The 13,478-nt window shown below is 40.5% G+C and overlaps 1 protein-coding gene across 2 annotated transcripts in view; it reads left to right on the forward strand.

Annotated features, from left to right (window-relative positions):
* The window catches only part of usp43a (ubiquitin specific peptidase 43a), a 103,092-nt gene that overhangs the window by 30,524 nt on the left and 59,090 nt on the right, over window positions 1-13,478 (forward strand). For both annotated transcript variants that reach the window (XR_007035001.1, XM_047344623.1), the window contains exon 3: window positions 8,677-8,780. Coding sequence is in view for 1 of the 2 variants with exons in the window: in XM_047344623.1 (XP_047200579.1) it covers window positions 8,677-8,780 (104 nt within the window). In the remaining variant the exon portion in view is untranslated. The remainder of the gene's footprint in view (window positions 1-8,676; window positions 8,781-13,478) is intronic.

Raw genomic sequence — 13,478 nt, forward strand, 5'->3', positions numbered from 1 at the left:
CTTATATTGAGTGTTCCTTTCTATTTTTGTTGGCATTTATTCGTATAAATAGGATGGAGAAAATAATAGGAACCCTTGTCTGTATAACCCTGTACAGTTCAACCACACTACAAATGTTATCCTCCAAAATGATCATTAAAGTAAATCAATACCTCTCTTCAGCTGATTCAGTAAAAACTGAACATTATGATCCTCATGAGGGAGGATTTATTGCTGGCTAATTGAGGCGTACCTAATAGGTTGTAAAGTGAAATAATGTTTTTTTTTTAACTTTACATAAAAAGTAAAATGGATATGCCATAGACATTGTCTCACTCATATGTGGCTGCTCATAACCTCACATCGAGAAAAAAAATCACAGTTGACACTGCGCTTTCCTTCCAACCCACAAATAGTTCTTTGAAAAAGCGAGGACTGGTCAAAATGTCCTCACTCTGTAAGGAATATGCTCAAAATGTCCCTCACAAAGATATAAGTACACACATACGCACATCTTCAAAATATACATCCAAACTCCCACTCGCTCCCCAGCATGCTGTGGAGCAGCTCTTCAGCAACGTCTCACATGAATGCGTGCCACGGGGAATCAGCAGAGCTTTGATAACAACATATGTTTTCATGTAGGGATTGGAGTGTGAAGATCTCCGGAGGGAAGCTGTGCCTCTGCCAGCAGACAGAGAGGGCACAGGGCCAAAGACATTTACAGTGGCTGCACCGGAGAAATGTTCCACTGATCACGCAGAACTCAGTCCTGAGTGTCAGAAAGGTGACAAGGAGCAAAGATCTGAGGTTACAAGGAAGAGAAGTGGCTGTTATACTGCCAACCAATTATCATGTACTGCCTAAGTGAGGCAAACTAATAGGCCCATTCAGCAAATGTTCATTGTTACCATCATTTTTAAGGATTTGACCACATCAGTGATTATTTTGAATGGAGCCTGACTTATATGGATTTTTGGGGGCCTGATGCTGACACTGATATTAAGGAGGAGACATTTTACAATGATATATCACAGATGTGGATGCTTAGTAGGATGTCATTATCAAAACCTTATGACAAAGAAATGTAATGCATCTTGATATTTTATTGTTAACTTTAGAAGTTATTATAAATTAATTAATAAAAAAAAAGAAAACACAAATTCAAGCAAGTAAAAAGAACTAGAATTACTAAAATGAATAAAAATATGTTTTATAAAGTTTTTTAAAGATAAATGCATCATTGCTGCATTGTTTCTTCTCTAGAATTAAAGTTATATCGACAAACATACAGATACGGTTATGTCTGTGAAAAACTCATATCGGCTGATATTATTGGCCAAACATTCACATGAGAGTGTCTTGGTGGCTTTACTAAATCCTAGTCATGCTGTGATGTCCCTCAGTGGTGCAGGAGGTGAAGACAGGCAGGCTGAGAGGAGAGATCTTGATGTTTCAGTCAGTACTTGGAAGAGCTGACTGAGGCTGACTGAAGCACCAACATGGCTTCTCTCTCTAATTTGACAATGCAGTGGTGCTGTTATTGGGGCTGTGCTTCCTTGGATTCCGTGTGTGTCTGTGTGTGTGTGTTTATTCATGTGTGATCAGGCCTTGGTGAGCCTTCGTGCCTGCATGTGCACAAAGCACAGTGTTCTCACTGATACACAATACCCATAAGCCCTTGTGGGTTTGCTGCTCCTGTGATGCGATGATGCTGAGCTCTGCTGATGGTGGTGATATGTACCCATTTGACCTCTCATCGCTCAGAGCGGGAGTAAACAGAGAGGGAGAACAAAAGAGTTGGAGGACACAATGTTCTTTTCAAAGTGACCTTAGCTCTTTTTTTTACACCCCGGAAACACACGGAAACCTTGCTCAATATGCTGGGAATGGCTCTGCTGCCAAAACTGACGAGTGGTTCATGTTGGAGCACCGCTGTAAGAATAGAAACCGGCTCAGTGGAGCAAAGTTACTATAAATGCTCATCAAAAATAATTCAGCTCTTTTTCTCAAAGATACGCGTCCAAATCCCAGAACCCAAAGTCCTCCGGGCATTTGGCAAGTGCACGATATTAGATCATAGCTTTGTGCTGCAATCAAACAACACCTGGCAGTGGGGGAAAAAACACCCCCAAAAAACTGGCTTCATACACAAAAGCTTGAAAAAGCTCCCTTTTATTGCAAGAGCATTTCAATTGAGCCCTTGAAGATTCCCTCCAGTCCTTCTCTCAGGTACTTGCTGCAGTTGCACCTGCTCCTTGCTCTTCCACCGTCTTCTGACAGCCGCTCCTCCGCAGTGTGATGCTACAACAACTTAGAGTACAAGGCAAACAGCTAGAACACTGAGTGCTGGAACCAGGACCAATATGTAAATCTTAGAAATCAATTACACTGCCAGGGGCATGTAGATGCTGCCAGTAGTTTTTGTTCCCAAGCAACAGTAGACAGTTGAATAAGGCCTAGATCTGGTCCTTCAGAGTTTATTTGGATTACACCCATGTGACAATTGAACAGCTTAGTGCTTCTGAATATTAGTATTCACTTGATATTGCAGCGGCCGACCCCCGCAACTATTTTTGGCAGACGATAGCAAAGCAGGAACTGAGTTGTGGTGGTATTCATTATTCGCTCTGTGCTAAATAAAGAGAGACTCCGTACGCTCTGTGCTTTTTCTCCCTGTCTCTCCCAGTGTGTGTGTTATCTGCAGTGTACAGAATATATACTGGATGTCACCTTGCCATGTATAATAGGTGTCTTATATGTAGATGTAGCCTCTCTCAGTGGAGGCATCTGTTCTCAGGTCTGGTTAAGATGTTGTTGACCTGTCTAGAAGATGCCTTCCTCAAGGGATAGATTGTTTTGATTTGTTATGTATAGAGAATAAAGTATCAAAGCCATTCTTTAGCTGTGTATCGAATACGGGACCGCCTCCTTCGTAGAACGTGGTCAACGCAGCCCACAAAGGAGGTGGCCTTCTTGGGCCGCGTAGACCACAAAGGCCGAACTGAAATGAGACGGTCTGGTCTATGGAGGATTTCCTATTTGTGTCTCCACTCTTACTATTGTATCATTAGCTACTTTTAATGGCTGCACTCACTGCAGCACAGCCACACTGTTAGCTAGCTGGCTGGCTTCTTCATCGGCGTGCAATGGCCCCAGAAGGATCCACCTGCTCGGGAATGGAAGGACGCATTTGAAGGAGCCTTCAAAATGGGACAGCCTAGTCACACTGCTGTGAAGCAATCGTTCTTCAAATGCGTCCTCTGAAGGACACAGCCCCTGATGGAGGAACAACTTTTGTCTCCTCCTCTCTTTGCCCGACTGTACTCCCTGATCTTAGGCTACGGTTACTACTGGCTCTATTGAAATTGTCTTCAATGGCTTCCTTTCATTCAGGGTTGTAGATGCCATCAGTTATGTATATGTATGTGAGGAAGGATACTAAATGGTAGCCAGTGTGTTTAAAATGCAGAGAGAGAGAGAATTAAATTCACCTTTAGTTGAATGATAGAAAAAACATGTCTTCAGTGTGCGAAAATATGAATTGCTAAATCACATAGACTGTATATAATGATGGGAAATGAATCTCCACTTCCTCTAACTATCCAGAAATGAAGTCAAAATATACCATATATGGAACAGACCCATTTGGGGCTGATGACATCATTTGTCATTGTGTTCTGCGCAGTGGCGATAGGCTGATCAAGTTCCTGCAAATACATGACCAATCGCTTCAGTCCCAGCTGTCAATCATCGTATTTCACCTAATTTTTATAGCATAAAATAACTGATTAAAACCGAACTTGATTTGAAAGGAACACTTGGTCATACATCAGTGTTATAAGAACCGCAAATGACACCATCTCTGTGAAAAATGTATTTGACCTGTACTTTGACTTTTTAGTTTGGTCCATGTCCCATCAGCAATGTGGAGGAGGTGGGATTTATAACCTGTGCTGCAGCCAGCCACTAGGGGGCAATTGAGATATTTAGGGAGCCGTCATGTCGTCCATCGTTATATCCAAATTATGTCTCATCAGACATCACATACGCCATTAACCTTTGTCTCAGATAAGAGATGTCCGTGATCAGCCCCCTTGAGTGACAACTATACGTGACTATTTCCTACTATAATTACTTTACATATACGTTCCTTGTGTCTCTGCTTCCTGCCCGGTCCTAATGTGTTTCACCTGAGTCTCATTACCTCGGCCCTTATGTGTGTTCAGTCCCCGTGTTTCCCCTCTCAGTTTGTCATTTTGTCTCTGCAGCTCCCCCGGTGTTACATCGTGCTTATACTCGGTTCCCTCCTGTTTCCTTGAGTCATTCCAGTTTGAATTGCCTGTTTTTGTCTCCGCTTCTGCATCTGCCCGCCTGCCTGCCAGCTGGAGCACCTGTAAGCCGGGTTTTCCAATTAAAATCGTCTTCACTGCTAGGGCTGGGCGATATGGAAAAAAAATCTTATCACAATATTTTCTGATCGTTCCGGTCACTTTAACCCGGATTTCCTGACCCTCTCGTTACGTCTCTTGTTGTGTAGCAGGTTTAAACATGTGTCTCATAAACTCTAGAAAATCTAACAAACACAAAGTAAACGTCAGTCCTGTTTGTGTCCTAATAACTTGTGATCAGTGAGGGTGTTTATTGTTAAAGTGTAAAGTGAGCGCAGGTCAGAGGGGGAGTGAGGACGAAGCAGACTCCGACAGAGACACAGGACGACTAGACCTTTAATGTGCGTCTGTCCTGAAGCATCTGTGTTATAATTATTCAGTGGTGGAAACCCGCTGAAACTGTGAATATAGCTGAAAACATGATAATGTTCAGTCACTGCATAGATGCATAGTCATCCTCCTCTCTGCAGGAGCCCAAACATTAACACATGTGCTGCTACTCCTCGTAACTCTATTCCAGCCACATGATTGGTTCGGCTCGGCGCTATGCTCGTTATCATTGGCTGTTCGTGTTGTCCGTCAAAACATGGACGTTATATCGACATGTCTTAAATTTCGATCGAGGAAAGTTATATCGCGATAATTATCTATATCGTTTTATCGCCCAGCCCTATTCACTGCACCCACCTGCAGTGTGTGTCTGCGTTCGGGTCTTGAAAACCTTCAACCTTCACACTTTTCATATTTAGCATTTAAAACGTTACACTGGTGTACGTTGTGCCTGATGTATTTCATCGCTTTGGGATTCTTAGAATCTGTCAGATAGTCCATTTAATGCTGAGAACACATTCAGTGCGGTGCTGCAAATGACATCTCTGAAAATGTGAAAAGCTGTCTGCAAATGTTGAGTGCACTTGAGTACTTGTCATTCTCTTGTCCTTGTTGTGACAGTGCTTAAAAAAGTGCTATTACGATCCTCAGGTTGAGTTTTTGTATTTATTTTAGAATGCACTGAAGTGTGCACATAAGACATTGACATGGTGCCAAAAACTCTTTTTTTCCCAGCCATTCTGTGAGTGATTTAAAAAAAAAGATCCCACATGGTATGGTGGAATGCGGTCAGCGTTTCCATGGTGATGCTTGTGAGCGACTCTTGTCTCAGAGGGTCTGAGGATTGTTCTCCATTGTCCTCCAGAGAAGAGATGAAGAAAAGAGGGTGAAATTGAGTCTGCCACAGCTCAGCTTGTGATATGAAAAAGGGACACGATGCAAAGATGTGAAAATACAGAACAATGGCATTTAAAAACACAATTTCTATGGTTTAATTTACTTTGTTTATATTCATATAGAGTAATAGAAATTATTTGAATGAATCTATTTTGTAGAAAAAAAAAAATTCAAGTGAGCTTTAAAACTCATGATTGTCAGAGATCCAACACAAAATCACATGCAGTCCATCCAAGATTGAGAAAATCTATTCATCACTTGGTCCCAATGAGCAACCTTTCCAATGTCTTTAGCTCACTCTGTCTTTCTAAACAGCCCATTAAGAATTGTAAATGTTGTAATTATGTTTTTGTGTTCATACTGTTCAGCTACACGAGACATCTATTGCACTCTTTGAGGTTTTCTTTGTTTTTTCCCCTTAATAGGGTATATTTGTCCTCACTCTTGTTGAGGGTTAAGGACAGAGGATGTCGCACCTTGTTAAGCCCGATAACATTTAACGATTTGTGAATATGGGCTATAGAAATAAATATACTGCTAACGTTTGCTCGGGGGCAGAAGCACCTGCATCCGTCTGTTATTTCTTACTTTATCTCTGCTTTTTCCTCTAAATGCTGTCACTCTTATCTTACTCTACATCATGAGTAAATAGTGATCCCAGCAAACAGCAGGTGTAGCTGCCTCTTCTCCGCTCTGTTGTGTTAACTCTTGGTGTCATTGCAAGACACAGCAGCACTAATTGTGGATTTTGTCTCGTGGTTTCTCCTTGTAAGAGTCCAGTAGTATCGCTATTGAATTTGTGGTGATTTAAAGGAAAATTGGCTTTATATTGTGATTTTATCCACTTAGTATAGAGGCAAACACTAAAGGTAAGATAAGGCCAAGTCTGGAAATGGGCTGAGGAGAAGTTTGCAAACAAACTGTCTGACATGGTTTCTGGGCTTTGAGCTTTTGCCTCATTAAATAATCTGGAAAGTGCCATCCTCGGAGGGATTTTCTGAGATGCCACCACGCAGGTAATTGTTCAAAGTGAATGCAGAGATGATTAGATTTGGTTTGAACAACAGACAAACTTCTGCAAAGTTGGGTCGTCATTACTTCCAAAGGCATGATTTGAGACTAGCACAGAAAGTCTCATTCCCCCAGAGAAGGTACAGAGAAGATCAACAACTTGTCATCAACATACTGGATAATCTCTCACGAGTGAAAGTTTGAAACCCCATCCTGAAGCAACACAACAGGTTAAAAAGTGATCCTTATTGATATCCCCAAATTTCAATGTACAGAATCAACACGTTAATCTCCCTGGGAAGAGGATGCAGTGTGTTTCACACAGATAGATATCATAATGACAGTTATACAAAATTGTGACAAATGATTGTCAGTCTAAATAAGCCGTAGATCTTGTCTTTATTCTTATTGGTTATATTAGTGAATGCATTACTACACTATATAATGTCATGTTCTGACTTCATAGACATAGATGATTTTTGCAGTCTATATAAGCTTCAGGTTGTGTCTGTAGTACTTTAGAGATACCTTGAGAAGTGCATTTTTGAGCTATGCATGATGTCATTTTCGGACTTCTTCATGACATCACTGCAGTTCTTCTTGTTCTTTGTTGAGTTGTGTGCAGTCCTCTTTGTCCCACTGTCACTTCCTCTCACACACATAAACATATAGACCCATATGTCACATTCAGACTTACCATCAGCTGCAGTGGGAGAAATCCCACCTGTGGCCCATTAAAAGATTCATAAAGTGTTTACCATCCTTGGCAGGCAGGTAGACCAGCATAAACTGTATCGGTTTTGCGCCGTTCACGTGACAAGCAGGCAGGCAGAACATGGCGCTATAACAGCCCTACCTGTGTAAGAGTGTACTGTGCGTGTGTCATTAGAGCAACAAGAAGACACTTTTCACAGCAATTTAGCTTGTCATAGCAGAACAACATAGGTGAAACACATTCAATTATCACTGGTTCAGTTCTGTCAAGTGCCCCAGTAAATCAGTCTGCAAGCCCGCGTGTACGAGACCACGGAGCCAGCTCACCTATAGAATTATTTTATTATGTTATTAATTACACCTGCGCAAATGCTGCTAAATCGTGCAAAGTTTTCTGCTACAAAAATGGTGACGCTGCAGAGCTCGATTTATGGCTGATGCCTTTGAACACCCCATCGCAGTCTGTGCCCGTTGCTCTGCCGATAAACACATTTTTACACCCCTCTAGTGTGTTCTTCACTTCACACGACACCGCAGCACTTGCACATACAGTGACTCACAGCTTGTGTGTGTTTAATCAGTCATTACCTCCTAGAGTTAACTGACAAGATAAAGATTCAGCAATCTTTTGTGCTGTTTCCCCAAGTCATTTGTCCATCTTTAATTCATTGCCATCATGCTTTCATTCTTAGGTTTGTCTTAAAAGTCTTTTTGCTCTCCTGCTGCGTCCGACACAGCATGCAGGCCATCGCAGCGATTTAGTTTATTCAGCAGATATCAGCGTGGCACTGAGGACGGCTGACACAAAAATCCAATCTGTGCTGAATGTTCTGCTTTTTACCATTTCAACTTTACTTCTCTCACAGGTACATAACATACCTCCCTGCTCTAACGTTTTATTTGATTTTATTTACCCAGACACTTGCACAACTTATGCTTTTGATTCACTTCAACCTGCCACACAAATATTTTATTTTTTCTTCTCTGCCTTCAGCTGTGGTGAAATCTACTATTCAGAGTTTTGCCCTCTTTCTCTGAAGTTCTGATTTATCTTCTCCTGTGCAACAAAACAATAACAATCTTATGTCAGTTACATATCAGGTTCCTGAAATGAATTTGGGCAAAGGGAATCAAATAAATAAGGATTCACTTTGCATGCAGCCTGAACACATTTCTCAATACAAAATCTGTTCTGCTGCAGCTTAAATTGCATTTAGTATTCTCGTGCCTTTGTAAATATAAAACTGGGAATGATAATCTGATAATGATAATATGTGTCTTTGCAAATAATTCTTAAAAGTTTAAATAAATACCATGTGTTTATATTTTTTCCCTTGGGTTCATTTATCTGCAGGGACCCAGTCCAGTGGAGGATTCTTCCAGTCCCAGTTCAGCCAGCACACAGCAGCCTCGGGGTCGACACAGTTTTGTCCAGGAACACTTCCAGGCTCAGTACAGGTGAGAGGGACATAAACAGCTCAGACGTTTCAGATGTGTGGTCTTAATGGCTGATTGTCCATCGTGTGGTGGACATTAAGTGTCATACTGGTGTTTTATCGTCTGCATAAGGAATTTCTGTCAAACGCTAATAACTCAAAGCTCAGAGTAAAAAGTAAGATGGAGACAATTGAAGAACTATCCTCATCAATTATGCAGCGTGCACGTGATTCCACTGGGCACTTTAACTAACGCCCTGAGGTTGCGTTTGAATAAACCAAGTACAATACATACCGTAAAAAAGAGAAAACGTATTCAGCCCAGGTATTTTCTCTCCTGTGGATAAGAATCAGTAGCTTGAGAAAGTAGGTCAGACAGGCCTGCAATGGATTCAGGGGGTTTATCTTTAGAAATGGCTTCTGGGTCTCTTTGCTTCATTCACAGCTGAAAGTCAGAGACATGGGTTCTCAAGTTTAATAGACCCTCTAATGGAACTGACTCTAGACCTTTCAGGAACCTTGTCGCCACACACGGCAGAGGATGTTTATTCAACCCTACGCTCTTGTCTCTCATTTGATTCCTCAACAATGTCAACAAAAAAAGATGGTAAATCCAGGAGATAAGGTTGAAGTCAAGTTTTCAGCTCAGATTTAAATGTGATCAATCAATGAGATGATTAGAAATGACAAAAATTTAGTTATTCTCTTGTGCAAAGACAAAATGTAAGCAAAGCTAAATTCAGCAAAACTTTTAAGCCTTTTTACTATGAACATTTTTCACATTTTCTGAACATTTTAGAGGCAGAGTAGTTTCAAAATAATCAGCAATCTAGTAGAAATAACTAGAAAATGTTTTAAATATGTAGTCATTATAGACCCTGTTTTTCTATCTGCTGTAACTTGTTGTAACACAACATTAATATGAGTATTGCTAAACGCCAGGCAATAATCCATCTTTTAGATGCAGATAAATCAGGAAAAACAATCAAATCATGACTTTAGAATAAAACCTTTTTTTAATTTTCCCGGCTAATTTGCTCAGTGTTAATTGTACTGAAACAATTTCATCTTCATGAAAAAAATCTGAAAAATGTTTAGGGGGCCTGATATTTATGAGTGTGTGCAATTTGGTGCAATTGGTGTCCAGATCTGCTGGATGTAAATGTGGTTTTATAAGGAGACTGTTGGGCCTTGGCGGTATGAACTCTACTGAGTGCCGTTCCAGTTTGTGAAATGTGGATGAATCGATCTGCTCATGACGACCAGCTGACGACAGGTGTCTCCAGCTTGTCCGAGTGACAAACTGTGTCCGTGCTCGCTCAGCTCTCTGAACTTTTAGTGAACCGGTTTAAGCGTCTGTTTGCAGTCGGCTCTTAATTCAAGTTGTAGATGAGCTTGTCAGTCAGTTTGTTGGAGTAGACATTTCCCCTCATCACCACCCTGCTGTGTCTGACATTAGGACCAAACAAAGTTTGTCCTGTAGCTTGTTTCAATTAAATTCCTGTCGTTGTTTCAGCCAGGCGGCAAATAGGAAAAGGTTCATTTGTTTTTATGTTGAGTAGAGAAGTTTCTAAAATGGAAAATAAAGCCTGACCTAAAACAGGCACGACTTTTGAACATGCATGAATAAGTAAATACATACACACCCATAGACACAGTAAATCATGTGTGAATTCACAATGTAAATGCCAGATGTAATTATTGATACACTGTTAAAGGCTTAATGTTCTTTACTTATCCACTTACTATCTGGTTGATTCAGCAGATTGTGCTACACTGCCGAAGGAAAATTGTTTACCAGCTCAAAAGAGCATTTTTATAACACACAAATTAATTTTATTTTTCAAATTAAAGTTATCAATTGTGATAAATCCTTTTTCAGTGTAGGCAATGTTGCTGTTTTAATGGATGCATTTTAGTACCATCAGTGATGTGCATATAAGCCCCTAAAATATATGTGTGTTAAGTAAATATTCTTAGCAGCCTGTTGACAACAATACATTTGTGCAGTACTAATCAGTCAATCACTTTTTTAATTTTTGCCTTTCAGAATTATCAGTTTTATAAAGAGTCTTAAAGGGACTTTGACATTTAGCTAAAACAGTGAGTTTCTTAAAATCTAATGAATGAGTACAACTTTTCTCTCAAATCAGCCAAACCTGTTTTTACTTAAACTGCTTCAGAATCAGAATCAGAAGTATTTATTGCCAAGTAGGTTTACACCTACCTGGAATTTGCCTTGGTATATAGGTGCATACAAGGAACATAAAACATAAAAACACAATAAGTACTACGACTTCAACTTTAAAAGTAAATTTTACTTGCCACGTTTAAGTTGAAACGACTTAAACATCATAATAATAATAAATTGTGTATATAGGCGCCTTTCACAGCACTCAAGGTTACTTTACAAGGCAGACATAAAAACAAAACAAAAAATAAATAAAAATACAATGAACAGTGAATAAAACATTATGTAGGCTGGCAAAATGGAAAACTTAAGTAAATTATTCAAAATTTTAAGTGAAAGGACATGTAAAGTAAACAAAACTTTATTTAATAATTTATTTAATTAACTTTTCCAAGGCAATTGTGTCTATGGATTTCTTAAAGTAAAATCAACTTGTCAGATTTCACAGTTAAAATTTAGTCAAAAATGTCCCTGGGTGTGAAGTGATCATGTCCCTCACAGGCACAGAGTCACAGCCACACCAGAGCGTACACCTGTTGTGTTTGGGTGAGCACAAATAGTCGACTTGCAGCGGTTTAGTCCGGGAGCCAATCAATAAAAAAGGTCAGCCTGCGACACATGTACTGTATTGACCGGCTCACTGCAAGATTAACCAGCCATTCAATCGTGGGATTAGCCCGTTCCCTCACTGAAGGATGATGGATTGAATGTTTAGAACTGGACTGTTTCCCTGTGGTAGGCTAAACGCTCTTTTTCTCTCTCTCTCTTCCCTGTTGTCTCTCACACTGTTCTCTCACACACACAAACAGACACACAAACACCTGAGTGTTTATGTGTCATTATCAGATTAGCTGCCAGTTAATTGGCTGATTAGAGCAACAACACTTGGGGGACATTTTCACAACACAAGTCCCTGGAAGCATCCACTGCATCTTTAAACAGCTCACACACACACACACACACACACACACACACACACACACACACACACACACACACACACACACACACACACACACACACACACACACACACACACACACACACACACACACACACACACACACACACACACACACACACACAAACATCCTGTTCTTTTCCCCAGACTTACTCACACCCCTGTTTCCCCACATTTAACCAATGTCCCCTCTCCTCCTTTTCTTTTCATGAACAATTCAGTCTATATTTAGAGGGGCATTTCTTTGTGTCTCTATTATGTGGCTGTGAGTGCAGATGAGGTAATGTCTTTTTTGTCCTTTATGAGACCTGCTGTAATGAGCGCTAGACGCCCAAACCCCTCCCTGTCCTGCTCTGTGTGTGTGTGGAGAGAATAAATAGCTGTATTTGCTACAAACATGCACATTTATACAGCATGTGGACAAACGGAGAGACGTGTATGGCATGTTTTTACACACACACACACACGATCATTACCGAGCTGGTGTAATTAGCGAACATGCCTCTGCATCCTGGCACTGCTTTGTCTCTGCTGAAGAGGCTCTGTGCTGAGGCGTGATCCCTCCTGAGGCTGGTAGGGACACTGGAGACGCTTCATAATGGACTAGTGATGGACCACAGGTCATCTGTAAGACGCTCACCATCACATATGGGTTTATAGAATGCAGAGCCGTTTCAAATAGAACAGTGTGAAAAGCACCAGAATCTTCTTGTTTGATGTTTGTTAGGCTGTTGACGTAGGCGGCGCGGTACAACATGCTGTAAACTTCGGAGTACTTTATTTTGTGTGGATCATATTGTTGGACTCACAATGGATTGTTTCGGTGACATGCGGTGTCTTACTACACTATGGGTTTTGTTGATTTGATGTATATGAAATCAAGTTGGAGTCAACAACCTGCTTTTCTCGTCTAAGTCTGCAGTAAATTGCAAATTAATGCAAACAGGCGACATTAGCTCTCTAATGTGAGAGAATACTGTTCTGTGATCAGATGTTAGAAGAGATATCACTTCTACTTAGGTATCATCTAATTGATTGATTGATTCGATTTTTACCTTTAGCACTGCTTGACTTGTTTGGCCTGACTGCCTGCCACTGGATAGTTTATTTTTTTTTGTAGTCAAATTGATACTGTCTTGATTCTGCCCCATGTAGAATGTTTGGCCCTTTTGAAAACACTTTTTGGACTTTTGATTTATGCTATGGACAATCTTGTGTTTTGTACATTTAGTTTTTTGTCTTTGTTTCCTTTTGTGTCTCTCTTTCTTTACTTTCTGTCTGTGTCTTTTTTCCCTCCTTTGTTGAATTACGTTCCCCGCCTTTATTAGATTCATGTCGTGTTTACTTGTGTGTTTGATCCCTTTGTTTCCTCTTCCTTGTTGCCAGTTTGTCTGGTCAGTTCCGTGTGAGTTCATCTGTGTTCATGCCAGTATTTACCCTGTTATGTTTTATGACCGTGCTTTTTGACTTTTTTGATACCACTACCTTTCTTACAGTCATATGCCTAAATAAAAGACTTTGTGTGTCAGTCCTTGTGTGTCCTTTTATTCCACCCACTCTTCTTCCTT

The sequence above is a fragment of the Hippoglossus stenolepis genome, chromosome 2 (assembly GCF_022539355.2).
Source record: "Hippoglossus stenolepis isolate QCI-W04-F060 chromosome 2, HSTE1.2, whole genome shotgun sequence".
In the NCBI taxonomy this organism is placed as follows: Eukaryota; Metazoa; Chordata; class Actinopteri; order Pleuronectiformes; family Pleuronectidae; genus Hippoglossus; species Hippoglossus stenolepis.